Source organism: Natator depressus, chromosome 1, assembly GCF_965152275.1.
Source record: "Natator depressus isolate rNatDep1 chromosome 1, rNatDep2.hap1, whole genome shotgun sequence".
Taxonomy (NCBI): Eukaryota; Metazoa; Chordata; order Testudines; family Cheloniidae; genus Natator; species Natator depressus.
Window position 1 is genome coordinate 279,090,060 of NC_134234.1, and position 27,505 is coordinate 279,117,564.

The 27,505-nt window shown below is 43.8% G+C and overlaps 2 protein-coding genes across 9 annotated transcripts in view; both read left to right on the forward strand.

Moving 5' to 3' along the window:
• NAP1L1 (nucleosome assembly protein 1 like 1) overlaps positions 1-8,217 on the forward strand; it is a 55,428-nt gene extending 47,211 nt beyond the window's left edge. For 4 of the 7 annotated variants that reach the window (XM_074942013.1, XM_074942016.1, XM_074942015.1 and 1 more), the window contains exons 13-15: positions 1,894-1,926; positions 2,431-2,481; positions 6,294-6,353. In XM_074942013.1, the coding sequence (XP_074798114.1) occupies positions 1,894-1,926; positions 2,431-2,481; positions 6,294-6,338 (129 nt within the window). In that variant the 3' untranslated portion in view covers positions 6,339-6,353. Of the gene's footprint in view, positions 1-1,893; positions 1,927-2,430; positions 2,482-6,293; positions 6,354-6,633; positions 6,756-7,126 lie in introns of those variants that run through there. The other 3 variants (XM_074942017.1, XM_074942018.1, XM_074942020.1) reach the window with 2 other exon arrangements.
• Positions 8,218-18,596: 10,379 nt separating this feature from the next.
• On the forward strand, positions 18,597-25,903 carry PHLDA1 (pleckstrin homology like domain family A member 1). Of its 2 annotated transcripts, XM_074942022.1 has the most exons (2): positions 18,597-19,232; positions 20,006-25,903. In XM_074942022.1, the coding sequence occupies exons 1-2, from the start codon at positions 19,000-19,002 to the stop codon at positions 20,361-20,363; spliced, it is 591 nt and encodes a 196-aa protein (XP_074798123.1). In that variant the 5' UTR covers positions 18,597-18,999; the 3' UTR covers positions 20,364-25,903. The 2 variants fall into 2 exon arrangements, with proteins under 2 accessions (XP_074798123.1, XP_074798122.1); XM_074942021.1 differs by having other exon boundaries at positions 18,865-20,149.
• Positions 25,904-27,505: the final 1,602 nt, after the last annotated feature.

The window sequence follows — 27,505 nt, forward strand, 5'->3', positions numbered from 1 at the left end:
AGTCGGGACAGGGGGCTGGGTGTGTTTTGAGGGGTGTGCAGGGGTCAGGGCAGAGGGCTGAGGTTGTGGGCTAGGGTTCTGGGGGTGCTCCCAGCCCCTGCCCAGAGCAGCTCACGTCAGGGGGCTGGAGGGGATATGCCCTGATTCCACCCCCCTTCCCCAAGGCCCCGCCCCCACCTCTTCTCCGCCTCCTCCCAAGGCTCCGCTTCTCCCCCTCCTTGCAAGGGCCATCAGCTGACGGCAGGGAGGGAGAGGAGGAGGGGCAGGAACCTAGCATGCTGGGGGAAGAGGTGAGGGAGGGGGGAGCTTGCCTGCCCTGCAGCAGCAGCCACCAGGACCAAGCTTCTTCACCCTCCCCCGACGCTGCTTCTTGCTGCAGTCCCGGCCGGCGGCCCCGCTCAGCCCACTGCTGGCCTGGGTTCGGCAGCGGGCTGAGTGAGGCCGGCGGCTGGGACCCGGCAGGCAGCAGCGTGCCATTAAAAATCAGCTCGCATGCCGTCTTTGGCACACGTGCCATAGTTTGCCGACCCCTGGTATAGACCATCACTTGGATAAGGATGAGACGCACTTTGCCATTGGGGTTCACAGATATTTGGTGACACTGGAAGAATGGTGACATTCAACCTTGGGTTTCTTTCCTGACTCTGGAAGGGGATTGCGCTCTACTGGGCTCAAATTCTTCTACCTATTTACCCTATCCACCCACTGCTTCATCTCTTTTGCCCAGTCCACCCTGTAAGCTGACTCTCCCTTTTCCCCCCGACCCTATCCCTGCCTGCCTCCTTGCTGTTCCAGTTCTCCCTCCACAAACCCTAGTCCCTTGTCCAAACTGTATTCCCCATACTCTGGCTTGCAATCTCTATCTCACCAGATTGTGTCTATCTTTTCTCTCCTACCTTCGGTCCAACTTTTGTTCCCCTCTGCAGTCAAATTAGACTATTTCCTGAGAGAGAGAGAGAGACACACCCACCCACCCCAACACTTCCAAGTGGCCTCACCCTCCTCTCCTACACACACAAAAATCCCAGTGTGGAGCAGCACTTCCAGGGAAAGTTTGGCCTCGCTCCTGTAGCCCTGATCTGCGATTTGCTCTTTGGAATGGCACATGTGCAGTCTGGTCAGCAGTAGAAACTATGAAGATTGAGCCATGATCAGTGAAGACAATCTTTGGAAATTCTACTTGTTAAACTCTAGCAAGTCTCTATTGAGTGTTTGCAAGCTTCAATTTTTCACACTTGCGACTTGGTCAAATTTGGATGTATTTTCATGGAGACACCAAAACGCACATCCCTGGAACACCTCTGCCAAATTTCAAATCCCTGCTCCAAAGCTTTGAGAGCTATTCAAAGAAAAGGTCACTAATTTATTAACATGGACAAAACTGTATCTCCATCTAGCTGTATTCGTTAAAAAATTTATCCTGAGGCAGACACTTTGCATGGAAAATTTCAACCCAGACTGTTGTTTTTTGCAAAGTTATAAGCAACTGAAAATGCGGTTTTGTTAGGGAAAGTGTCAGACATTTGTAGTAGGTATGGCTTTCAACCCTGCCTTTAAAATATATGCGTGCAAAATGAATGTGTTAACACTTAACTATGAGTAGGTTTTATCCTTAAACTAGAAAACACCTTTCTTTGTCAAAGCTTATTTTAAATTTTCTGCTCAATAAAATGTCTTCAGTATTAATGATATTGATCACTGTCACCCAGATCTAGAATTTTTTTTTGACAAAGCTGAATTAATGTAAATTACCCCCCTGAAAAAAAAATGTGTATATATAACACACTTAATTTTAACATGAGAATTCTTGGGCTTCCATGTAACTTACACAAAACTGCTTAACATCTAGGGTGATGGTGTTTACAACATTGTACAATTTTTTTTTTCTCTTAGTATGATGAAGAAGGTGAGGAGGCGGATGATGAGGTGAGTTACAAGATGGGTTAGATGAGTAAAATGACACACACATACTTCATTTTGGAGCAAGTTTTTCATCTTTGATGGAATGGTAGCTGAGCAGTTGGCAAGTTACTTAGGTTTCTTGTTTAGTTAACTATAAATGACAAACATTCTTTAGTATTTCTCCAATCTGAATAAAACATAATTGGTTGAGATGTTTTATAAATGTAAGCCTGAAGTGGTGATAAAAGTAAATATGCCAGATATTATTCTGCCTTAGATTTGTACTAGTAGCACAAGTATATTTAAGAGCAGAGCTTTATCCTAAATGCAATGTAGAAATTTACTCTTAAAAGCGGAGTATGGCTAAATACCAAGATCTCATTCAAGTTCTTTTCTTTTCTGCACTGATGAAAACTTATGGGAAAAAAAAAATTACAAACATCAGAGGAACATTTAACCTGTTGACTGCATTCTGTATATTTAATCTGAACCAAGAGTACTTTCTACTTGACACTTTCTATCTTTCAGGAAGGGGAGGAAGAAGCAGATGAAGAAAATGATCCAGATTATGACCCGAAGGTGACTAGTACCAATGAATGTATTTCATTAAAATTACGCAATTAATTTAAAGCAACACTTTTTAATCGGCAATATACAATTAATAATTCCTGTAACAAACATGCTTTGACTTAGCTGCTCTCTGAGGTGGTTTTAATACCCCACTTTTTACCTTCTAAGATTTGCTGAGCAACATAGTCACTCTAATTTTTGTTTTTAGTAACACTTTTAAATATGTGGCCAGGGATCTTTTTTTAAAGAAATTAGAAGTATTATTACAAAATGAGTTTTTAAAAATATACCTAAGCAACCTTTTTTCAGCAAGTAAAAGCTTTCTTATTCATAAAGAAAATACAAGTTAAATGATCTTAAATGAGGGCTGTTAAAATCTTTGATTTAGTTGGGCAAGTTTGTCACTGATGTATGTATTTTTGCTATTAGCTGTGACATAAAGTGTAGCCTGCATTTTGCTGCACTATCAAGGAGAAACATATCCTTTCACTTGGGTGAAATTTCTTGAGTGGGGCTGAAGCTGTATTTTAAGACTTAAGAGTAAGAAGAGGATTTGGGCTGTCTTCCCTGGAGATAATCATCCTCCTGTACTGAGCAGAACCTACAACAATGCTCTAAAGAAAACTTAGGTGTTGCTGACATGCAATTGGATGTAAACCCTCCCTTTGTGGCGGGGAATATATTGCTGGGCTAAGAGCCCATCTCATTCCAGTCGTTCCCCATTTTTGGGAAGAGGATGTACAGGGGAAAATACAGAAGTTTACTACGTAGAGAGCAGAGACTTCAGGATGACTTAAAAGGAGGGCAATGTGGATGTGCAGCAGAGATTGTTAATCCTCTGTTTTGCATACTCCCAAATTTATGCAAATTCTAATAGCTTAGTTTGGGATGTACCAGACATCTGAAAATTCATCCTCTACATTAGTCCCTCTATTCTAGACGAGCCATTGGGATTTTTGAAACCTAGTTGTCATAGTAGGTAGCATTTATCCAGCTACTTCTGGGGCCACAAGCACTGATCAGGAAGCCAAGCCAGGTCATTAGGAATTGTGAGTGGGAACCAAACCAAACTGAAATATACATGACACTGGAAACACCACTGTTACTCAGGTGACACTAGGTAGCTGGTTATATCAGTTACATGATGCCTGCTGGGGCTAGTTGCAGAAGAAATATTGCAGGAAAGGGGACTACTCATCAGATAAAAGGCAACTATCATTTTGGGGAGAATGTATGATGATTTGTTATTAAAAAAAAAAAAAAAATGCTAGATTATAATGGGAAATGTCCATTATAATAGCACTGGTCCAAAAATTGTAGGCACCTGCAATATGGTAAGATCTACTCTGATCTGCAAAAGCTATGTGATGGAGATGGGCAGGTACTAGGGATGCTTTTTGTTGCAGATAGCAGAATAATTCTATAGATAATTTTTCTCTGCCTTTCCCTCCCTGTCTGCTAGAAATCTCTGAACAATGTGCAGAGAGTTATCAGCCAACTTTTCAAGTTGAGTTGTTTTAAATATAGTGTCAGCCCACATTGTAGAGGAATTTAAAGAGAGTGCTAGCTTCAGTGGGCATAGGTGAAGGAGGGCTTTACATAACACATTGAAAGATCAGCAGGCTATATGGATACTTGCTTCTCAGCAGTGTTGGCAGGACTTAGACCAAACCAATAATGGTACATCAAGTAAGGTCAAACAAAACTGTTTAGCATTTGCCCTGTTGTATCCAACCACCTGCATTCCACTGTACCCTTCACTGCCCATGACCAAAAAAATTAGTTGTTATGGAGAGCAAAGTAATGCACGCAGTGCCCTTCCTGCTGAACTGCTTTAACCTACCCTGACAGAAATATCAACAAATTGATTTGCAAGCTGAGACAAGTAGGTCTCATGCACCTGCTGTGGGATATGCCAATTGTCTAACTCTTTGGCCTTGTAGGCTGGTCAGATATTGGCTGTTGCTAGGTTGCAATATTTCAAATTCTGTTTGAGGCAACTGAGGGATGCAGCCGTTTTGTTGCTTAGCCTAGCACAGGGCACAGTGGAGGGAGTAGTGTTCAAATGGATGCGCAAGTGCCCCTTGCATACAGTCCTGTGCAGGTCCAGCCTCAGTATCCTTATCTGTATATGTAAGTGATCTGTTATCACATGTTTGTGTAGACCACACTTGACTGAATCTTCTCCCTCTTATGCTACCTACTGAGCATGGCAAGATGGCAGTTGCTACTGCTGCAGCATCAAGAAATAGAACAGAACAGAAACAGGGCAAGGGTCTGGACTTATGATTTAGGACCACAGGGATGACTAACAAGTGGTGGGGGAATGAGGGGAGAAAGATGTCATCAAGGCAGTAACACTCTTAGGCAGCGGGACTGAGCACCTCTGTTCCCCAGAAGTAGCTGCTTTAGAGCCAGATTCCTAAAAAAAAGGTGCTGTGGGAGGATAAGATGGGAAGCTAGTAAGCCCTTAAAAATGGGAGCGGGGAGCGAGACCTGTACTAAGCAAAACAGAAGGTTGTACATGGCCTGGCAGTGGGAATCAAGTCGATAAGATGAAGAGCAAGTACATGTTAAAACACGCCTACAGGCCATTCCCATGTGCACTACCATGGGAATTGTTCAGCTGCACACAGTGAGAAGCCAGGAAACAATTATTTACTCCCATGCACCTGGAGTGTCACTAAGGGTTTTTTGCCTCTGCTTCACTCCAAAATGCACAACAGTCACTATGCATGCTTTACCACTTCCCACTGAGCAATCTTACAATCCTGCATGTCGATGTAGCACTAAATGTTGTCAAAGCCAATTGCTGGGTTGACTAAATGTTCATCTCAGATTTGCTTCTGTCATGGCTTCACAGATCCATCTCTTTACTCATGTTTGGCTGTCTGAGCAGCGTGGGGCTAATATAAACTTGCAAGAAGATGCTCTAAGCATTTACCTCCGTTTTATGTTTAAGTAGATGGAGTCTCCAGCATCTGTTCTAAACATTGTCAAGTAGCTGGTAGACAGACAATGCAGCAACTTAAAATCTCCACTAGTTCAGTGGTTTTCAGTCTGTGGACCTCTGGGGATCCACAGACTGTCTAAGGGGACTGCGAAAATAAAATTTCAGATGCCAGAAAAGGTATACTTTTGATTGACCAGAAAAACAGAATGTGAATACCCCATCTTACAGGTCAAAACCCAGAAGTGTTGTCATTACCATAAAAGCCCACAGTTCAGGGCCCTTTCTCACGCTGCGTCCAGTGCCATGCCAGAAATGTGCAGCATTTATAGTTGAATTCTGTTCAGTTTTCAGTCTAAGACTTCAGGGTCTGCGGACCACAGGGTGAATTTCCAAAGATGTCCGCAAGTGAAAAAAGGTTGCAAACTTATGCCCTAGATACTGTGCTTAGTATATCCATGTAAATTTACTGGGATGGGTATGAAACCACCCTCTGCTAGTTCTTCCATCACCACAATTGACTGAGACTGGTCCTTGGTTGAGACTGTTACTATAATGAAAGTACAGTCAGTGTTAGGAAGGCTGATTCTCAGTGTGCCATATAATCCAATATACATTTTGCTACTCGCCCTACCATATTGTTTGTAATTTTCTTTAGTAATTTCTCACTTCCCACTCGCAAATTAGCTATCAGCCTGTGTTTGATGTCTAGGGGCCAGGTTCTGCTGGCTCATTCAGGTATGCCATCACAATCTAGTTCCATCACCCCTCAGGTGGCTCATTAAATCACTTACATGCGAAGGGTATTCAACATGTCATCTCAGCGACCATTATCCATTTTCAGGATTTTATGCTTTTGTTAATTATGCAGGTCAGGAGCCAGCTTTCAAAGTGTGACTTGTCTCCTGAGGGATGACATTAGAGCAAGTAAGCTCTCCACTACTGGTATTAATGTGAATTTTTGTCCTTTTTATGAGGAAGATTTGGCTTCCCTGTTAACCCAGATGACACAAATAATGGGTCTACTGTTGAACAGTGCAGACAGGAATTAGTTTGCATGTACATCAGTCATGACAGGTGCTGAGAAATATAGCTATAGAAGCCATAAACGCCATGGAATAGATGTTATTTCTATAGGCTTTATACCTTGGGAGCCTTGATGGGGACTTAAGTGTTACCCTCACCAGGTTACTGCTCATGTCATTATACAGATACATGATGACCTGTGCAGTGAGCCTGTATGTTTGGGCTGTCTGTGCTCATGGGGTCAAGGAAAGTGCTCCTTGGCTAAGACTCTTGGAGTGTGTGGGCATCTCTTCCATTTCTGTGCCAGGCCAGTTTTGTTCCCATTTTCTTTCCCTCAATTTTTTTCAGGATATACCACCCTACTGTAGTTAGAAGTTCTGTGTTGCTGCCAATGGCTAGTGCAGCCCCCACCCAAAGGCAAAACTGAGGCATCCTCTTGAATTTGGCTGTTCAAAGATATATCCTTAACTTGCCTAGTGCAGAGATTTGAATACAATGTGGTATAGTATTCACAGGGTGGATAAGGGAGAGAAGATGCAAGATTCTTAATAGCTAAACTTAATTCTTAAGAGCTATAATTGAAACTAGAAAACACTTGCTTGACAGCTTTGATAAGTGACTTAGAAAAATAACTTGATGTGACATCTGTACACTGACCTTTCTTTTATTCCTCAACAGAAGGATCAAAACCCAGCAGAATGCAAGCAGCAGTGAAGCAGTGTGTATGTGGCCTTGAGGATTACCTGCACTGTAATAGCCTAAACACAACTATTAGTTACTTACAGCCTTATGTTTTGTATCTTCTTGGTAGAATTAAGTAAACAATTTGTTAAAATGAAATCAAACACCTAAGTACCAGTTTAAAATGTAGGTTCATTCTACCTAGCATTTTAATAGTATAACTTTCTGCCAATATGTAGAATACAGTAAATCCCCTAAAGCATGAATGTTAATTCATTGCTACATAGTTTGGTTCTTGTGAAGTCTTTCGTCATGTAGCTATTAGACTGCAGCTGTGAAGATTATCAGAACTGTTAACTGAGACCAATATTTGTTTAGAGAAAATCCTCTCCTGAAGAACCAACCAAAGTCTTTTCAGCCCAGTAGTTTGAATGGGTTTGTCTGCTTGCACTAGCTGTGCCTTCCATTACCTTGTTAGAGAAGTGGCAGTGACTTGTACTAACTAGGAGATGATGCATTTTTGGATTTGACTACTTCAGAAGATTAGTATAATTCATTTAACTTCCAACAAGACCACATTAAATGTTCATAACTGTCTGCTTGTTTCTGCTATGGGTTTTCTATTTTATGTGACAGCGATCTACAAAAGAAACCTAGTAATCATATTAAGGTTATTGTTTACCACTGGGGTGTGAATAAAACCTAGTATTTTCAGAAGTTAGTCTTGTTTTATTATGCTATGTAAACTGTTGACATCTTACATGCTGCAGTTGATTTTTTATTTTTTTATTTATTTATTTTTTTTACTAGACAGTCATTTTTGAGAACTTTTTATAAGCAAACTGTTCAACACTCAGCAACATAAAACATCAACTCAACTGCCCTATTCTCCTTCCTGGACAGTTTTATCTAGGCCTTTCATTGCCAATATAATGGGGATAATAAGGTCATGTTGCCACTTGTGAACTTGAGCTCCATATTTCTTTGACTAGTCAACATGTCATTTGGGAAAACAACTTCAATTTCTGCTGCAGTTCTGTATTTATAGGCAAGTCTGGAACCATGGAATAAAGATGTACAAAACTCTTTTCATAATGCCTTAGTGAATTTCAGAGGTCAGCACTTGATCAAATGAACTCTGGCTTATATTTTAAATTGCTGTATAGACGTAAAAATATATAGATTCCCCTAAATACCACCTGGATAGAGGAAATAGTAACCCTTTTAATGAGTCAATATAGACAGTTTTCCAAAGTGGGAAGCTATCACTACTGGGCTCAGGGAAACAAGCACTGAGTGGTGGGATTGCATCATGATTCAGATATGGGATGACAAGCAGTGGCTATAGAACTTTTGGATGTGCAAAGCCACCTTCCTGGAACTGTGTGCAGATCTTGCCCCTACCCTGCAGCGCAAGGATACCAAAATGAGAGCTCCCTTCACACTGGAAAAGTGGTGATCACTGTGTGGAAGTTGGCAACTCAAGACTATCGATCAGTCACGAATCAGTTTGGCACTCACAACTGCGTGTATGTCCAGCTGTCATTATGAAACATGTCCCTAGGGATGGAGTGCAAGGGTTAGTGTGACAGGCCAGGAACGTGCAAGGAATGTGTGGGAAGAGCTTGGTGAGGGCATGAAAGGCAGTTCTGTATGGGCTGCAGGGGAAGGTAAGCACCGATTTGTTCCACCTGCAGCGCAGTCAGGGACCTCAGCATCTCTGGTCCTCCATCAGCTTTATCATCTGCTCCTGCCCCTATACTGTCTGCTCCCACTCCTGTCTCCTCTCCTGGCTATCCATTCTGAGGTTTTTTTGTTGTCTCTGTCTGTCTCTGCTTGTTAGCAGCAGCAGGAGCAGCAGATTGCAGCTCTTCCCTAAACGTTTCCTCCTTGTACCTCCTGGTTCATCTCCTTATCTGACAGAGCTGCTCTGCTGTTGTGTAGGAGGTGACCCTCAGGGGACATCTGCAGAAGCTAAAGAAACAAATAGTGAGAGCCCTAAGCATGGTGTGTTTGGCCCAGGGGGTAGGGGGAAGATGGGACAAAGAGTTCAGTGGCTTCTGAAGGGGATAACTACAAGCACCTAGGGACACTATTCTGAATACTGGCACAGTTTTCCACAAGTGAGGGTGATCAAAGCTGATATCTCACTCCTGAGGGTAACCAAGGATGCAAGAGTGCGTCTCCTGCACGTATACAGCTTCAGACTGGGTCTGTGTGCTGCTCTGGTGCCTGTAGAAGTAAATGCCAATTGGTGTGGCAAAGTTTCATACGGGGGGAGGGGGGAATAAGGCTCTAACAAGGGACCTTCAGCAGAGGATTGCAAAGTACTTCCAGGAAAGTTATGTAGAGATCTCTATGGAGGATTCCCGGGACATCCCAGTGTACCTAACATTTTCTGCCAGGGTTCCCACTGTAGTTACATAGGGGAATGAAAAGCAAATGTGAATAGTGCTAGTGTTAATTTTTATCCCTTATCCCTCTTCTACCCTCTTTTTTTTAAAAAAAAAAAAAAAAGCTCTACCTCATGTGATGTTGTGCAGTATCAAAGCAAAATGAGTACTTCCAGAACTCCCCTCTCCTGCATCAGGCATGCCAGAGCTGGATACTGGGACTGGCTAGACCCCTCCAGAGTCAAAAAGAGGTCCTAGTTTGTCACACTACTGGATGATCCTGTTGTATATCCCACATGCTCCTCAAACTCCGCCTCCTCATCCATCACTTCGTCTGCAGGGTTCACGCTGCTGGCTGGTGCCTCTAGCCGCCCCCCCTCTCTCCCCCACGTATCCACAAGGCTCTTGGTGGTGGAGGTGGAGTCGCTGCTGAGAATAGTGTGCAGCTCTATAGAAACAGCACGACTCTAGCAATGCCCCAGAGTGACAATTGGCTTCCCTTGCTTTCTGTTATGCCTACTTCAGCTCTTTGATCTTAGCATAATACTGCTGTGTGTCCCTTTGTGCCCCTCCTCAGCAATCTGCCCATGTACATATCAAAGTCCTTATGGCTGGAGCTGAGCTATGATTGCACGGCCTCCTCTCCCCACAGACTCAGCAGATCCAACAACTCTGATGTACTCCAGCTAGGAGCACATTTGCTGCGGGGAGCTGGCATTATCAGTTGGGAATATGCTATGTGAACTCTCCATGCCAAGCAAACAGGAAGAGGAATTTCAAAAATTCTCAGGGCTTTAAAGGGGGAGGAGTGCATGCCTGTGTACCTGGCTGCAGGGCAGCAGAGTTCAAATTGGTGACCAGAGCGGTCACAATGAGCATTCTGAGACCCTTTCTTGAGGCCACTTAGGGCAACATAAGCGAGCACAGTGTGTATGCTGACACTGTCTCTCTCGAACTTCATCTCAAAAAGCTCTGTGCCTCTCGTTGAGGTGGTTTTATTATATTGGCATAGCAGGAGAGTTAAATCGGCCAGAGGAGTATTGCAGTGTGCACATCTCCACTGTTTTGTCAACAAAAGTTGCCTTTTGTCAACAAAATTGTGTAGCGTAGACATGGCATTCGACTATGTGCACATTACAGCTTAAGTTGTATAAATTCTATTCCTCAAGGATGTGAATAATAAACCACCTCCCTGAGCGACATTTGTTACACTGCCTAAGTGCCAGTGTGGACAGCGCTATGTTGGCGGGAGAGCTTCTCCCACTGACATAGGTACTGCTGCTCACGGAGACTAGAGTAATTTTAGTTTACGGGAGAGCTCTCTCCTGTTGGCTTAGAGCACCTGCACTAGCAGCGCTACAGCTGTGCCTCCGTAAGCGCTGTAGTATAGCTATGACCTAAGGCTGCTTCTAGGAGAATGGATTCCTTCCAAGTCAGGTGAGTCTTCTCACGCAGGTCCCAAGAACCATGCCATGCCCAGTATAGACATCAGTGCTGATCATGACCTAGCAAGCAAAAGGACCAATATCGGCTGGTACCAATCAAGAGCTCCAGATGGGACACACATCTTGTCCCTGTCCCCTAAGGCTCTGCCAACCTCTGTCTGTTGTGGCAGTGGATCCAGTGAAACTAACAACCAAAACCCTTCATACATTGGAATGGTTTGAAACATATATTATCCCAGAGGATATCTTCGCCCTACTGGACCCACAAACTTCTCTACTTTTGGACCCAATTCTGATGGATGTTTTGATCCCAGATGAGGATGCCACCTCGAAGAGAAGGAGTTACTCCCCTAATCCATCTGTGAGATGGAGCGTCCTCCCACCGACACCAGCAGTACCACTGATGTAACCAAGTCCCGCCACCTTGTCAGCTGAAACTTGGGTCCAAGACAAACCATCATCTCCCCCAACCCAGGGAGGTTTGGACAGCTAGGGCCTTGAAAGTTTCTTGGACCCATCCTCTGCTCAAGCAAGGTTACCCTCCAAGAGACTGCTGGTACCCAATGCCTTGGGCTCCCCTGACCACCTTACAATCCTTCATACTGTGGCCCTATTGGAATTCATGGAGTCTTCCTATGCAAGACACCCAGATTAGTGTGCTTTACCAGAAAGTCATGTTCCTCTCCTCCTAGACAACAACAACCCACTCCGCAAGAGTACATACAGGAGGAGCTAACTAACTGGATCCGCCAGTGCAGACATGGATATCATCTTCCTCACCCAATGAGGCAATTGCTCTATCTTCACCATTGCCACCTGATGATCATAGGCAGTGTCACGAACTATTGCAGAGGGTGGTGGCAGGACTTTAGATTCCATTAGAAGTTCAAGATACTCAACACAACCTCTTACATATGCTGCAGTCTGCTGGACACAGTCGGGTAGCTCTCCTGGTGAATTAGGCCATTTTGAAACCACCTAGAGTGGAATGGCATACATCAGCAATGTGTACCCTATCCTAAAAGGGTTGAGGAACATTACTTATTGCCTTTAAAAGGGGCAGAATTCCTTTTCACTTAACCTACCCCCAGCTCCTTAATAGTACGAGCAGCCATGGAAAGATCCATGCAGCAACACCCTAAAACCACCACATGGACAAGGGAGCTAAATGGCGACCTTCTGGGGAGGAAGGTATTTATATCCACCAGCCTCCCATTCAGAATCTCTTAACTATCAGCCCCTGTTATCAAAATATGATTTTATGAACTACTTGAAGTTCCTGGTGTTCAAAGATGAACTCTCCCAGGAGGACAAGGCCCAGTTCTAAGCCCTTGTTGTGGACTTATGTGGATATACTCATGGTTAAAAACCTCATTTCAAGCTGCAGTGGATGCAGCCAATACTGCATAATGATCTATAGCCACTGCCATAGCAAAACAGCAAGAGGAGTTGTCTTTGAGGTTCCTCACAGAGGTTCAGAACGCTACTGAGAACTTGTGCTTCAATTAAACCAATCTCTTTATTGAGAAAACAGAAGTCTTTGCACTTGTTAAAAGACTCCAGGACAGCCCTCCACTCGTTGGGCATTTATACCCTTGCCCCTAAGAGGAAGCATCATAAACGGGTATAAAAGGCAAGGCCTCTTCCACAGTCTTTCTACCACCAATGACCACATAAACTGCCACACAAGTGTCAACAGGTGCAGAGGCCAAGGTATGCAATCCAATCCACCGACTCAAGGTTACTTTTGATTGGATACTCAAGAGCTGAGACCCAACACAGATGCCATTCCCACCCGTTTCCAAAGTCTGCTTTGGTGGGGGCCTAGTATACTTAGCCCACAACTGAAGGGCTATAACAAAGGACAAGTGAGTGAGTACTAGATATCCACTTTGAGTACACCATTGAGTTTTTCTTCTCCAAAACGCCCTTTCTGGCTCCACTTCAGGGACCACTCTCATGCGATCCACTGACAGGAGCTCGGGTCTCTCCTTGAAGGAGAAGCTATAGAGCAAGTGGTACCTCAGTATCAAGGGAAAGGGTTCTACTCCCAATTTTTATAGTTCCCAAGGAAAGGGGAGGACAGAATCCGGTCCTCAACCTATGTCAACTAAATATTTTTAATTGCAAATTAAAATTGCACATGGTTACGTTGGCATCAATAATTCCCTCCTTGGAAAAGGACCCATGGTTCACAGCTCTCAACATGAAAGATGCTTACTTTCATGTGAATATCCACATGAGAGGTTCCTCAGGTTTCTGGTAAGACTGAAATACAACCAGTTCAGGGTACTCCTCTTCGGTCTGGCAACAGCTTCCCGCGTCTTCAAAAAGATTTTTCAGGGGTGGTGGCACAGATGAGATGAAACAGCTACATTGTCTTTGGAGGACTGGCTTCTAACGAGCAGATCCCATCTGGAAGTTCAGTCGGAAACCTTGTCTTTACTCTACCTCATGGTATCCTTGGGAAGCTGCATAAACATAGAAAGTCTACTCTGACTCTTCTGCAGCTTATAGACTTTTTAGGGGCGACCCTGGACTTGGCCACAGCCAGCACCTACCTTCCTGCACACAGATTGAATGCCATGAGCAGTTTGATAAACTAAGTCACTTTCACACCCTGAACAACAATCCAGGTCTCTTTTTGCTAGGTCACATTGCCTCCTGTTCTTATGTAGTGTGCCCACTAGGCTCCATCATCGTGGTCTGGAGGCCTGGCTCTGGTCAAGATAGATGCCAGACAGACAAAGCATGAACAGTGTAGTGACAATTGCCGTCAATGTCAGGGCATCATTCATCTGGTGGACAAACCCAAAACATGTGTAGTGGAGTATTTTTCTTACCTCCCAGACCTGACATCACATGACAATAATCATGGACACATTCCTTATAGTTGGGGAACCCCCGAAGATGGTCACACAACACAAGGTACGCAGATGCATATTATTCTCTTAAAACTAAGAGCAGTCAGACATGCATGCAATGTATTCCTCCAACCCCTATGATCCCGACATGTCTGGATAATGTTAGACAACATGATGACCATCTTCTATATAAACTAACAGGGGCAAAATCCCTCCCATTGTGCATAGAGGCAGTCAAATTATGGAATTAGTATATCCGCATCACAATTTCTGCAGTATACCTTCCAGGGGCTCAGAATGCGCTGTCAGACAGCCTTGGCAGACATTTTGCCACCAATCATGAGTGGAAATTACACAATTCAGTGCTGAACAACGTCTTAGTGGGAAACACTATCTCAGAACCAGTTTGCCCCTCAACTGAACAAGAAGTTCAACATATGGTGTTCCAGAGCAGCACAATATCAAGATGCCAAAGGTGATGCCCTCCTGTTGTCCTGGATGGGCCACCTGAAGTACACCTTCCCTCCCATCCCACTTCTACCCCGGTTTTTATGGAAGATTCGTTATAACCAAGCATGATCATTCCATTGTACCCAATTGGCCCAGACATTGCCCCCTACTGTGGATTTTCTAACTCAAAAGTGATTTCCTACTTAGCAGTGACAGTCCAATGTTCCAAGCTTCCAGAGTGTGAATGCCACTTGCTTCTCTGCTGTCAATGCAGCTCTTATTCTGGTGTCTTTGATTATGGTTTGTGGCCTGGACAATAAATACAGAAATCTTACTTCTCCTCAGTCCACAGTGGATCCCTGACTGATATCAATGGGAGTTTTGTACAAAGATCAAGAAACCAGAATTCAAGTAGTAACTTTTATTTATTATTTATTTAGTACCTTGTCATGCTGTGTGAGAAAAGCTGAGCCCTGTTATGCCACTGCTACTTCTGCCCTTGTTTCTCTTCCTTTCCCATCTTTCTTTGACTGTTTCTCTCCCTCTTCTCTTTTTTTCCCCTCTCCCAACAACTCCCTGTGCCCACCTCTTGCAGACTTCACTCTCAATGTCTTTTCCATTACATCTGCTTAATTGATCAGTAGTGGAATAGTTAAAGTTGATATTGAAAGGGTTATTACTGACTGTTATGGTTCACGGCCCAGTGCAGTTTATGGTGGACATGGGAGTTCTCACATCTGACTCTGTGTTTCAGGCTGTCTGCAGACTCAGGCAAACATGACATCAGTTCGTACTCACTATACAATTGGAGGGTTATGTCTGCAGCCAAAAGAGCTAGGGCATGTCTGCACTTACCTCCGGAGCAATCGATCCAGCACAGTTCGATTTATTGTGTCTAGTGAAGACGTAATAAATTGACCGCTGAGCGCTCTCCCGTTGACTCCGGCACTCCACCCAAGCAAGAGGCATAGGCGGAGTCGACGGGGGAGTGTCAGCAGTCGACCTACCACAGTGAAAACACCGCGGTAAGTAGCTCTAAGTACGTTGACTTCAGCTACGCTATCTTCGTAGCTGAAGTTGCGTAGCTTAGACGGACTTAGCTCGCTCCCCCTCCTGCCCCCTCCCCCCCCATAGACCAGGCCCTAGAAACTTACTTTTTTTTCTTTCCTTCTATGAAATCTCGGATTCTGATGATGTCATGCAAGCTAAATCTATGATACCCCCAGACAGATATTTATGAACATTTGAAGAAATAAAGCCCCTCCAGTAAGAGCCTATCATGAAACTCAAAACTTGCTATCAATTAATAAATTCTACCACCATCCCCTTTCTACCACAGAAAGTACCGTAGTTAAGATCATCAAGCTTCATCAGAACAAATCTTGTGAGGAAACCAGTAGGGGAACGGGGAACATTGCAGATAGTACCTTTGCTTTTTTTTGTCCCCTTTTTGAGCCCATTCTCCGTAGTTCCCAAAACATTGCCAGATTTCCCTCAAGCTTCACACAATAAGTACATTCTACAGGTTTTCAGGCACATCAGTCTTTGGCTTTCAAAGTTAGGAGCTTTATAATATTGTATACACAGGTGCAATGTCTGTACAACTGCACTCTTCTATCAGCAACCTCTTTGGGCAAGGGAAGAATAGGGGAAAATACCAGAAGAATGAGAGGGCTATCATTTATATTTTCAAGGATCAGGTTCAGAATCCTTCCATCTTGCAATATTAAAGTTTGGCACTAGGAGGCATCTGAATATCAGCTATAGGCAAAGAATTTAGCTAACAGGGCTGCTACTAGGAAACTTAGCAAACCTTGCATAGGATTTATTAGAACTACAATAGAACAGGTAGAGCTTTGGATGCATTTGTGAGACAGAGGCCCCTTGCCCCTATTCCTTGCAAACAGCTCTCACTTCAGACCCTACAAATGTACTACACCAAACACATCTTACAGGATATTTGTCCATAAAGAGTAACACCTATCTACAGAAAGCTTGTAACTTGTCAAGACTCTGAATCATTGTGAGATGTATGTATGGGCAATATTTAAGGAATAATGTATTTATATTGAAAACATGCTTTATGGACTAAAATAAAAATTAGCCACTAGGGTTACTGTGTCTCGGGGATGACCCATTCATTCAGGGGGAGTTGTCACCCCACCCTGTTTAGCTGGGGAGGTAATGCAAAACTCAGTTGTTTGGCCTTGCTCCCTCCCAAGCCTACCACTGGGAAACCATCAGATATAACTAAAAACAACTGAAACCACTTGGAGGTGGAAAAGGAACATTACAACAGACAGAGGTTTGCCCTGTCTGAATAGAAACAAGAGGCTGTTTTCACTATAACACACAGGGGGAGAAGCATTTTGGATCCATTCACTGAGGACATCCCCCAAGGGACACGGGGGCTTTCAAGAACCGGATCCTGAGTCTTGTGAAACCAGCCAGCTCTACAATAGACTGAACTTTGCAGGGAAAACTTACTTCATATATTGATAAGTCTTCCAGGTTTGCAGTTTATGGTTTTTGTTGTGCTGTAACCCCTTGTTTCTATCACTTTTGTTTTTCTAGTTAAATTTTTATTCTCACTTGAACCAACTTTTGTTTTATTATAAGGGCTCTGAAGTGCTGTGTGGTTTCCAAGAGTGATGGTTTAAGGTAAAACTTGTCAACTGGGGTACCCTGCACCTTGGGGTGTGAAGGATCTGGATTTTTTGTGAATAGCCAGTATCGGGGCTGTAGATCATAGGGATACAATTCAAAGGGGACCGGTGTGTACCTCTTGTTAACCTGCAAGGTGAAGTTAGGGCTGGAAGTTGCCAAGATGAGAGTGCTTGAGTGTCTGGAAGCTGTTATGCAGCCAGGGATAAGCAAGACAGACTCCTTCATGCTGGAGAGTGCTTATGCAGGAATGACAGAATATAGGTCACAACCATTGAGGCATCCAGTGTAGTTCAACATACTACAGCTTGTTCTTCTTGAACATTAATTCAAACAGCTGTAAAGGAGTTTTGTTTCATAAAGTAGTGTCTAATTCCAATTGCTCAGTCTAGGCACATGCATATTGTTCCACTTTGAAAGTAAATATTTGGATCGTCAGCTGTTCAGAATTTTGTTATTTTACTGTAGGTCCAAGTAATGTACAGTGGCTGTCTACACTACAACTGCTACAGCAACACTGCTACAGCGTACTGTGGTGTAGGCTATGGCTATATGGGCACTTTACAGCGCTGCAACTTTTGCTGTGCTCAGGGGTGTGAAAAAACACCCCCCTGAGTGCAGCAAGTTACAGCGCTATAAAGCGCCAGTGTAAACAGTGCCCCAGCGCAGCGCTCTAAGCTAATCCCCTGGTGGAGGTGGAGTACCAGGAAGGCTGGGAGCGCTCCCGGGGCTGCGCTTTGAAGTATCCAGTGTTGTCATGTCCCTTGATGCTTCCCCTGCTGGTGGGATGTGGTTTTTCTGGTGCCGTAGTTAGTCCACCTGCCTGAGAAGTGGTAGCTAGGTCAACGGAAGAATTCTTCCATTGACCTAGCCATGTATATCTACACCAAGGATTAGTCGACCTAACTGCAGTGCTCAGGGCATGGCATTTTTCACAGCCCTGGACAACCCAGCAAGGTCAATCTAATTTTTAGGAGTAGACCAGCCCTTAGCCAATTTTTTATCTAGTTTGTTTCTTTCTCTCCTTTTCCACTTAATCTGTGTCCAGACTGGAGTTTTTGGTCTTCTTGTAGTGTATGTTAGATTGCCAATTAATGTGTTCATTAACACTCTTGAAATGCTGCCGGCCATATTTCACATTTTTTTCTTATCAGGTTTCTAAGGTGAATTAGACGCAGCCCCAAAAGGTTTGTGTACTGGAACCTACTTTAATGATGTCCATTGGCATTAGTGAGTAGTGCGGCTTTGCAGGGGCCCTCATACTGTAAACAGGGGCGCTGGACCAATTTATATAGTGGGGACGCTGAGAGCCATTGAACCAAACTGTAAACCTTGTGTATGATGGAAACCACTTCAAGCCGCAGCCCTAGTTCCAGTATTTATGACTGTAAATGGTTTGAGACCTGCCTCTTAATAATAATAATAAATAATTACTAAAGACACCTAGCTTTTCTAGAGAGCTTTTCAGCCTTTGATCTGGGTAGTTTGTGGCGAGGGCCAGGCGCTCCGATGACGCTACAGCACCAATAAATGAAACCGTTTAGTAGGTAGCAAACTGTAAGCAGAAGAGGAACCATCACCCCGACTGCAGGGGGCTGATGAAGGCGACGTGTGAGCCGATTTCCTGGGGCGCTTGACCCACCCCAGGCCGAGCAAGCGCCAACGCGAGCAGGGTGACACCGAAGGGAGGCGCCTGCCAGGAAGCGCGCCGCGAGGCAGCCCCATATTTGGAAGGGAACCCAGGGCAGCGGGGGCGTGAGAAAGGAACGCGGCGTTTGCCGGAGCGGGGCTTCCCCTCCGCCGGGTGTCACTCGGGGCTGGGCAAAGCGCGCGGAGCAGCCAGCCTGAGCGCCGGCCCGGCTCCGGCTCCGGCTCCGCACGGCCGCTCGCTGCCCGAGACACCACAGGAGGGTCAGGATCGTCCCGGCTTCGCCGGAGCCTGGCCGCTCGCCGCCATCCGCTTCGGGCGCGGGGAGGAAAGGGACCGGCTGCTGCCTGCCCCGCCGGGAGGAGGCTCGGCGGCCAGCAGGCGCGCGTCGCCCCATGCCGGGAGGATGCTGGAGAGCGGCTGCAAGGCGCTGAAGGAGGGCGTGCTGGAGAAGCGGAGCGACGGGCTGCTGCAGCTGTGGAAGAAGAAGCGCTGCATCCTGACCGAGGAAGGGCTGCTCCTCGGGCCCCCCAAGCAGCCGCAGCCGGGCCCCCCGGCCGCCGAGCCGCCGGCCGCCAAGATCAAGGAGCTGCACTTCTCCCACATGAAGACGGTGGACTGCGTGGAGCGGAAGGGCAAGTACGTGTATTTCACCGTGGTCATGGCCGAGGGGAAGGAGATCGACTTTCGGAGCCCGCAGGAGCAGGGCTGGAACGCCGAGATCACGCTGCGGCTGGTGCAGTACAAGAACCGCCAGGCCATCCTGGCCGTCAAGTCCACCCGCCAGAAGCAGCAGCACCTGGCCCAGCAGCACCCGGGCTACCGCCTCCGCAGCGCCTCCAACTCCGCGTAGGGCGCCCGAGGGACCGGCCGCGGCACAGCCCAGCGACCGCCCCGGGCGCCTCGGGATCCTGCCCCCGCAGCCCCAGAGCGCTGGGGAGCGCGGGATCTGCGGGCCGCCACGGCCGGCTGCCTGCCAAGCCGGGAACCCCCCCCGGTCCCTCCCTCGGTCGGAGCAGGTGGGCTCCCGAGCGCTCTCGGGGTACGGGGAGCCTTTACAGATCAAACCAGCGCCAGCATACCGGCCGGGGGCTCCGGCGGCCTGGGGGCGGGGGAAGAGGTTTCTCTGCCCCCAGCACCTTCGAGGCGTTTCAGAGGCAGCCGGGGAGCGCTGCCTTTTGTGCCGCGGGTGAACGGTTCCCGAGCCCTGGGCTGCCCTCGTACGCCCCGGGAGCCCCGATGATCTTCCATCTCCCGCCCCTCCGTTTGTGCCTGGTTCGCTGGGGCAGCGCCGCGCACCCACCGTTTGTCATTCAGAGAGCTCGTTCCAGGCGCAGGCAGGTTGGCTCTCTGTGCCCACACCCTTTGCCGGCTCATTCCGATGCCCTTCCTTCTGTACTGTTGTATCGCAGGTTGAATCCAAGCGCCACTTCAGGACGTGAGACCGAGCAGCACCTTTCTGTTGTGAACATATTTCCGGGGCTCAAAAAGCTTGGCAAACCAAGGAGAGCCGCGGAGCAGGGAGGCTGGAGAGCGTCACATCAACAACCTGAAAACCCAGCGAGTTTTCTGCACAATCCCTCCCTTGGTGCAGGGAAAACATTTCAAGTCATATGGACTCTGACTACTATTTATGAACCTTGGAAAGGATCATCTGGCATGGTGGGGCTTCTAGGACACACGATGTACTGTACATTTATTTTAAAGTATTTTATTTTATGGTTATTTATTAGGGATTTTGTAAAAGGCTTGTTTGCAAGACGTTTCTGAATGTAGGCCATTATCCAGAAATCAAATTCCAAATAAAAATTCAAAGCACACCTCAGTTCCTGGATATATTTTGCAACCTTTGGAGAGAGGGGGAGGTTGTGGGAGAAGAGAATGATTTATATAACCATGAATTTTAGGGGGTTTTCCACATGGAATACAACAGTTTTCATTTCTACCCAAAATATTATTTTAGAAACTGTTGTTATATTAAGGTGAAAAGTATAATGCATGGTTTAGAATTAGGATAAAGATCTTAATGCTTCTCTCCAAAGGTTGGAACCTGATGTCAAGGTTATTATTCTTTTTTAAACATAAATATGGGGGAAGAGTATTACATTTTATATGCAACTCAGTTATACAGAAAAACTAATCTGATTCATTATTATTAAATAAAATACCTTTGTTTCATTTATCACGTATAGCAGTTGAAGAGGGAACTCTGACCAATTTGATTTGTGATATGAGAACATGTCACATTAAAATTATATCAGTTTTATGTGCTTGCTTATTTTGTGTTATGAAAATGGTTGTGAGAGCTGAAAGCTGAGAACTATTTATTAAAACTTCTGTACATTTGAGTTCAGGGCTTTCTTGGTACAGAAGGTTTATGAACAGGCCATGTTCCTGACCTTTTTCTGACAGATTTTAAATGTCTTGCATTGAAAAACCCCACAGTTTAAAGCCCATCTTGTACATGTCTTCAAGTGTTTAAATGAGTCATTTCAGTCATAATTTTCCTAAACTGAAAAATGTTATATTGCTGAGATAAACAAGTTTATTTTAGTGTGTAATATTACCGGATGTCAAGAGATGTGTTGGGACCTTGTCTGCATTATGTTAATGAACCCCATGAAGTACGAAAACAAAGCACTAGGCACATGTGTCTTCCTTCTCCTGTTGAAATCAATGAGAGTTTTGCTGTTGATTTCAGCATATGGGGTGACTAGGCCCTGATCCAGAAAAGCAAGTTATGCCCGTGTTTATGTGCTTTTCTGGATTGGGCCCTTAATGTGGTGGGTCATTCCCCATTTTGCACTGCTGTAGTTAAAGCTCTCTGCTTTGAAATAAATAGTGAGTTGTCCTTAAAAATCTGATAGTACGATACGGCCTGTTATCGCTAAGTCAAGGTACAGAGCCTCAGCCATGGAACTATTTCTTTTTACCAACTCAGTAGGGAAACTGCTCTGCCCGTTTATAAGCTATACAAACGTGAACAGAGACTTAAAGTAATATGTTTAGAGCTTTTGATTTGTAGCTTCACCTTAAAAAAATGACACTGTTCATATTGTTTTTAGTAACTGGATAAAAGAAAAGATGAAAATGGCACAGTGAGATCTTAAACCAAGCACTGCATTTGAAGGGTACCTTTTAAATTACTTCCCATCTCAAACTGAGGTCCAGTCCTGCAAGGTGCTGAATTCATTCTGCTCCCCTTTATCTTACAGGTGATTTAGGATACTGAGCCCCTTCCGGGGTGATGGAACATAATTTAGCCCTGATCCTGCAAACATGTAAGTAGCCCCATTAATATCATTGGGACTATGCATGTGAATAAAGTTAAGCAAGTGTTAGCAAAATTAAGGCCCAGTTCTGCAAACCCTCATGTGAACAGTCCCATGGGGCTATTGGAGTTCAGGTCCTTTGTAGGGACATATATTGACTGGATTGGAATGGCAGGTTACAATGGCCCTAAGAAAGTCATTCCTTTGAGGCTAATCGAAACTGAGAATGTTCAGCACCTTGCAGGACTGGACCCCTCAGTCTGGGACACAGGGAGGAAGGAGATGAAAAGGTACCCTGCAAGTGCAGCAGCAAGTTTTCACATTTCAGTTCATTTGCCATTGTCATTCTGCTAAATCGTAGATAATTGTGCTGGAAGGGAGACTTACAAAATAGACTGTAATAGACTGTAGTGGCTCCTTCAAAACTATTGCCCTTGACTGTGTAAAACATCTACCTTTTAAAAAGTGCCTAAATATTGATTTGTGGAAAAATGTGACCTCTTTTTCAGAGCCATTAATTACAGTTTATCAGGTAGCTAACCCACCCTTTCAGATATACACCTATAGCACAGAAAATTCACCTATCAAAACATGCATTTAACCAGGTAAAGAATAAATGGAATTATTCAAAATGTGTCTCTGTGATCCAAGATAGGTATTTCCCTGGGAGATGCAGTCATTCCTATCCTACACAAACCTGATCCAAAGCCCACTGAAGTCAAGACTCCTTCTGATGCTAGATCATTTAATTAAATCATTTAATTTTATCATTTTCCCTCAAAGTGCTTGTGCTTTTAAAAACAAAAAAAAGGACTTTTTTTAAAGGTTTAAATAACATTAAGGTTCTGTCTCAAACTGCTGAAAGGCAAGATTTTCAAAATCAAGTTTGATGGCATCATTAGCTCACACTTTGATACATCTGCCCTCCAGGTTGAAATCAAAGTGTCCTCTTTCACGTTGCAGTCTTGGTTTATGTTGGTTTGAGACAGGCTCTTTCTGTATTATTTGAACATCTATCTTAAATGTAATAATCTTTATCATGAACAAACTGTTGCTTGCTTATATTGCCAGATGTGTTACTTATTTCCTGTTATGTTGTTTGAAACATTGCTGTCAGCCCAGGTGCTGCTGTGACAGATGAGCACGTCACAAAATCCACTTCTGAGTTGGCATCTGTCCTTGTGGTCTGAGTAGAAGCTCCAGCGGTTGGCTGGGATGAGGGCGTTCACTCCCTCAGCTCAGGATGGAGGCAGTGTGAGGGCAGCCTGGCACATGCTGCTCATGCCATCCTAGTGTCAATGAGACTTCAATCTCTGGGGCATTCAATCTGGCAACTTTCTGAAGTATTAAATTTACTATGCTCTTCTTCAGAATAGTAGCAATATAGACCAAAAATTCAGCTGGACTTGTAAAGATACATGTTTATTTTGTTCTTTTCCTACTGAACAGTCTTCATTGACTCTACTTGGTTAAATATTGATTGTCACCTACATGTTCTTTGTCAGTGGTAACTACTCAAATAGGTCCAGTGTGTGCACCATCCATGCACCTGCACCATCCATGGCAGAACAACATGTATAATCCTACACGCGGTTCACAAGGGAAGTAATCATGATAGCCCCCCCCCTTTAATGGAAGAAGGATAGAATGGGTATACGACTCAAATGAATTTAATAGAAAATAAACTACAGTGCCAGTAAAACAAAAAGAGGTGCTCAGTGTAGCTAGCGGCAGTGTGGAAAGCTGGTTAATAAAGAGGTCAACCTTTTTTATGTCTCAGTAGAAGACAGTGGTGCAAACTGAATATGCCTGCATGTAAGGATTGGGCAGGGAAATGCAAGCTGTGGTGACCATTCTGTAGCTTAATAGCTTAGTATTTAGAAGCAAGAAGTTCAACCAAATGTGATCTCTGTTACATCCTGAAGTAGCTCCTCTTCCTTAAAATTCATGTTCTGTAACTGCCGGATTCTGACCATTAGCTGCAGTGATGTACCAAATGTTTTCTAGCATATCCCGTCGTGAGCTGAAATATAGGTGTTGTCAAATTTGTGTGTAAATACGACTCATAAATGATTTCTGAGAGATGTGATTTATTTTTCATATTTTTCAAAATGCATTCCATTTCAAATAAAGAGGTATCTATTGAAACGAACTGGTGCCATGTTGAAGGAACTATCCTTTGGGGCTGTAGCTTCTTAGCTTACAAATGTTTAAGGGGCTGATCTAGAGCCCACTAAAGTTAATGAAAGTCTTTCCATTGACTTCAATAGGCTCTAGAAGAGGCTTGTGGAGTTTTTTGAAAGACAACATGACTTCAAAACAACTGTTTACATAGAGCTTTCCTAAAAGAATGGCCAATTGAATTAACATTGTCATCCAGTTACTTTTCTACATACAGCACAGTTGTAAGGTGTTAGGTCTTGTAGCTTGTGCATCTTGTAGCTTGTGTGTGGATGGGCTGCTCTTTGATTTCAGTGGGGCTCCACCTGGCACAGGAGTCCACTCACATGCAACTGCACCTAGCTGCAAAAGGGGAGGGTTGAGATTTGTGTTGTCACACCTCCCCAGACTGTAATCTTTATCAGTGAGTGTGGGTAATCTCTATGTATGAGATAGAGAAGCTGGGGAAGAGTCTAAAGAACAGAATGAGATTTGCCTTGTTGCTCTTCCATCAGCATCTAAAAGCATCTGATGGAATTTCAAGCAACCTTTAAGTAGCCCAGAAAGGACACTTCAAACAGTCGGCGTATCCTCCGACAACAGCACTGGTTCCTTATATGTGGCAAGGAATGATGTGTGAAAAGAAAAATGTGCAACGGCTACTGTGGCTTTTCAAATCTCTGTGGAATGAAAGCTCTTCAGGTGTGTCGAGCTGCCTCGGTGAAGTTAAGCTGCGTTACAATGAACTTTGATATTTAGCACTGTCAGTTATATTAAGTTCAGTTGCACAATTCATTCTCTGGCTCTCTTGTCAGCATATATAATAACGCACATTTGCCAGTCTCTTTTATTTGTGAGTCACCAAAAATATCTGCTCTAATGTGTATTTCAAGAGATGTTTAGGCCAATATTTTCAACTGTAGGCACCTAAAGTGTAAGCACTTTGATCCATGAACAACTTTATTTTTAGAGGTGCTGAGTGCCCGCTTCTCCCTCGGAGCTGCTGGTGCTCAGCTACTTCTAAAAATCAGGCCACTTTTCATTAGGTATCTGTAGTTTTAGTCGCTTAAATGTTAAGCTCCTAAGGTTGAGAATGTTTCTCGCAGCTTTTAAAGGGTGACATCAGTTATTACCTTGTAATTGTAGCTTGAAAAATGTGTAAAGAAAAATATATAACAAAAAGGAATAGGAATACATAATAAAAGAAGAATTTTGAAAAGAAGCTCAATCTATTAGCTTGACAAAGAGAAGGTTAAGGGGTGACTTGTCACATTTGTCGCCCAGGTAGATACTTGTAAACTATTTGATACTGGGCTCTTCAGTATCTAATGGTCAAAGGTATAACAAGAGCCAATGGCTGGAAGTCGAAGCTAGACACATTGTTAACAACCAGGATTATTAACCATTAAAACAATTTACCAAGGGTTGCTCGTGGTGAATTTTCCATCTCTAGCAATTTTTAAAGCAAGATTGGCTGTTTTTCTAAAAGATCTGCTCTGGTTCAAACAGGAATTATTTTGGGGAAGTCCTATGGCCTGGGTCATGCAGAAGGTCAGACTAGATGATCCCAGCAATTCCTTCTGGCCTTAAAATCTATGAATTATTTGTCATTTTCAGTGTTTCCACTAAAGATGACATTAACCTCTGTGTGTAGGGCACCATTTACAAGATCTATGCCCACTTGAGTCCTATGTAAGTCCTATAGTGCTTCCTCAAGTCTGACTTCAGTGGTAGATAGGCCTTGTGTGGGCATTGTGCACAGAAGTGAAGTTCATCCTAGATGAACTGGGCTGTTGTCTTCCTCCGCAGGGGCAATCATTTTAATAATGCCTTCCAGAGAGAGTTTACTTTGATGTAAAGTAAGATGGAAAGAACACTATATAAAAACATTAGGAATCATTGCAATATGTAAAGGTAGGATTTATCAGCCTGATCTGAAACCCACTGAACTCAATGGGAATCTTTCCATTGACTAAAATAGACTTTGGCTCAGGCCCTGTAAGCAGACTTTTGGTGTTGTGCATAAATGCATATATGCATTTAATTCTTTTTGTTTGTGTGTTTTTTGTTTTGGTTGGTTTAATTCCTTTGTGTGAACTTAAATTATTAAACCAGCTCTTAAATTCAGTCATTTTCTAAATGACTGAATTTAGAACAGTGACACTTTGATTCCTAAATGCTTTCACTATCACTTTGCCATCGTTGTGAAAATCATGGCTTCCCTTTTTTAAAACAGGACACTTTCCCCATGATTTATTCGTTTGCAGTTAGGTGCTGTGATGAGAATAACTTTAATTATTCTGGGTTGTTAGTTTCAATTTCTACAGTAAAACTTGGGCAAAGGTAACTGGAACATGAAATGACTCATGTTGTTTTCTAAGTATAAAGGACCTTGTCAAAACGTAGCTAAACCGTCTTTTCACTGACACTCTTTTAATAGCATCAAGAGTAATAAGAAGTGACACCTGGGCTCTTCAAAGCAATGTTATTTAACAGTTATAAAAAATGTGGGGGGCCGGCGGAGGGGTTTTGTTTTTTTAATAAGTTTCTACCCACTGATTTCATTTAGTGGTTTTGGATTGTGAAATCTAGACATGTTACCAGCCAACTCCCAAGTTTGCTATGCTCACAGCACTGCTTTCTTCTTATGAGGGTGGAAAACCTGAGAACTAAAGACTAAGGAACTGGATCCTGCAAAGAGCTGAGTACCCTTGAGACCTACTTACTTTGAAGATGGTTGAGGATGCTCAGCACCTCACACGAGTACTCGGCAACCTGCAGGATCTTGCCCTAATTTTGCATTCTGAATTTACAAAGGAAATACCTGAATGATGTGTCAGGGTGGCAACATTTCATAAACGAGTGCTAGTGCAAGGAAATCACGTTGCCAGATATAATGCTCTTGAGGTACCTATACCATATGTATGCCCTGGCTTGATTGCCACACTTCTAAATTGTTGTTAGAAGACTTGGTAATAAAACCTAAGAAAGATGGTACTCCTCTATATAGTTAAAAAAGAAAAAATCAAACCCAATCAGAATCATTTATTCCTCAATAGACAAATCACAGCCACTTTAAAAAGACCAATTGTATATACTTTCAAATCATTCTGATACATACTCTACTAGTGATATCCAGAGATTGGCAGGATATGTCTGTTTGGATATTACTTCGATGATTTAGCTTTTGTTTAAAATGTACTATGACAACACTGAATCTCTACATAAACAAAACAATTTGTATTGACCCTACTTTGCCATTTTATCTTGCAATAGCTAATTTAATCTCGTATTGATGATGACACTAGTTAATATATATGGAATGACTAACCACTACAGTGAAACATACAGTACTTTGTGGTTTGTATGTAAAGGAGCCAACATTACAACACATTTTGGCATAGTCCATTCCCAGTTTACAGCAAGATGAGGAAATCACTACCATTGTATTAAAAGTCTTGGCACTGTTCTGTAAATATT

Excerpts from the sequence above, each read along its gene's own strand:
- PHLDA1 (XM_074942022.1), top strand. The coding sequence starts at position 19,000 with ATGCTGGAGAGCGGCTGCAAGGCGCTGAAGGAGGGCGTGCTGGAGAAG. Across the intron at positions 19,233-20,005 it reads TGCGTGGAGCGGAAGGGCAA|GTTGAATCCAAGCGCCACTT; the intron begins GTACGTGTATTT and ends GTTGTATCGCAG.